Source organism: Sinocyclocheilus anshuiensis, unplaced genomic scaffold (genome assembly GCF_001515605.1).
Source record: "Sinocyclocheilus anshuiensis isolate Anshui unplaced genomic scaffold, SAMN03320099.WGS_v1.1 scaffold759, whole genome shotgun sequence".
NCBI classification, from domain to species: domain Eukaryota; kingdom Metazoa; phylum Chordata; class Actinopteri; order Cypriniformes; family Cyprinidae; genus Sinocyclocheilus; species Sinocyclocheilus anshuiensis.
This window is the reverse complement of record NW_015551052.1, coordinates 162,786-164,572: the sequence shown is the minus strand read 5'-3', so window position 1 is coordinate 164,572 and position 1,787 is coordinate 162,786. Positions and strand designations below refer to the sequence as shown.

Sequence of the window (1,787 nt, the reverse complement as noted above, 5' to 3'; positions counted from 1 at the left end):
CAATGGTAGCTGCACGGATCTCAGGCTGCCTGGCGGACATCTCGGCATGGATGAAAGAACATCACCTACAGCTCAACCTGGCAAAGACTGAGCTTCTTGTCTTCCCTGCCACTCCAACTCTACAGCATGACTTCACCGTCCAGCTAGGTTATTCTACAATTACTCCATCGACTTCGGTCAGAAATCTTGGGGTAATCTTTGATGACCAGCTGACCTTCAAAGACCACATTGCAAAGACCGCTCGATCTTGCAGGTTTGCATTGCACAACATCAGAAAGATCAGGCCCTTCCTAACGGAGCACTCTGCACAACTTCCTGTCCAGGCCCTTGCCATCTCTAGGCTGGACTACTGCAATGCTCTTCTGGCTGGACTTCCATCATGCACAATCAAACCTCTACAAATGATTCAGAATGCAGTGGCACGACTGGTCTTCAATGAGCCCAAAAGAGCCCATGTTACACCTCTCTTTATCTCCTTGCAATGGCTACTGGTTGCGGCTCGCATCAAGTTCAAGACATTGATGCTTGCATATAGAACAGCCACAGACTCAGCACCTGCCTACTTCCACTCACTACTACGAATCTACATCCCCTCCAGAAGTCTGAGATCCACTAGTGAGCGACGCCTCGTGGTACCATCACAGAGAGGCTCAAAATCACTTTCCAGAACATTATTGTTCACCGTTCCTGGCTGGTGGAATGATCTTCCCAACCCTATCCGGAATGCTGATTCCCTGACAATTTTCAAGCGACAGCTGAAAACTCATCTCTTTCGACACTACTTGACATCATATAAACAGTTGTTAGGTTAAATAAAATAAGAAATATGTTGATTTGCAGTTGTTTTATCTTATTTTTAAATCATTTTAAGTCATCTTGAGGCTCCCTGGTTGACAACCAAAAAAAAAAAAAGGTACAAAGCTTTCACTGGGATGGGACCCTAAGGTACAAAAGCTAAAGGGTACATCTGATCTTGTATATTATTTAACCCTAGTAAATATTAGTACTAAGTGTATATTAGCACCTAAAGTGTACCTGTTAGTATCTTTTAAAAGGCTACGGCCACATTGACAGCTTTGTACCTCTGTTTCTGAGTGCTGGTTTAGATTATGGATCTCTTGCACTGCCTATGGGAGCATGTTATAAGGAAGGGAAAGGTTTTGAATTGACTCCAGTTTTGCCACACACACACGCACACGCATGCATTACCCCCGCTGTGAAAACGGCTGCATTTCCTCCCTCCAGCATCTCCTCCAGCTCCTCATCAGTTGTGGCTTTACCAGCTAGAGCGAGAAGCAGAACAAAAGCAAGTCAAAGACAGAAAAGGGGAATAGCACAGTGTCAGTTTGACAGAGTTCAACCACAAGCTTAAGAAAGAAACGTTTTGTACACAGTACACTGTTTGATAAGAGCTGTCTCATGCACTGCTGTTTAGTGAGGAGTGAGTGTGCGGGCCAAACTTACTGATCTCTAATTGTCTCTGAATGCGACCTTTGCTTTTCTCTCTGAAGTCCACCTGAGCTTCATTGTATTTGGTCATCACATCAACAAACTTCCTGGAAAGTACAGCGTGCTGGCAGGGCAACATGAGGGCAGAGTTAATAGAGCGTGTGTATTTGTGTGTGTTACGTGAGAGGGATGTTGACTCACCTGTGATTTGCGTATTCTCAAGTCAGCCGATACTCTTTCCACTTCTTCCATCTCGAGATTCCTTTCAATGGCTGTACAGACAGACACACACACACACACACACACACACACACACACACACACAGGGTAGGGTTATT

The 1,787-nt window shown here is 44.9% G+C and overlaps 1 protein-coding gene across 8 annotated transcripts in view; it reads right to left on the bottom strand.

Annotated features, from left to right (window-relative positions):
• Nucleotides 1-1,787, bottom strand: part of LOC107661938 (syntaxin-3-like) — a 38,075-nt gene that overhangs the window by 14,380 nt on the left and 21,908 nt on the right. For all 8 annotated transcript variants that reach the window (XR_001631155.1, XR_001631156.1, XM_016451747.1 and 5 more), the window contains exons 5-7: nt 1,651-1,721; nt 1,465-1,573; nt 1,210-1,283 (exon numbers count right to left, since the gene is read on the bottom strand). Coding sequence is in view for 6 of the 8 variants with exons in the window: in XM_016451747.1 (XP_016307233.1) it covers nt 1,210-1,283; nt 1,465-1,573; nt 1,651-1,721 (254 nt within the window). In the remaining 2 variants the exon portion in view is untranslated. The remainder of the gene's footprint in view (nt 1-1,209; nt 1,284-1,464; nt 1,574-1,650; nt 1,722-1,787) is intronic.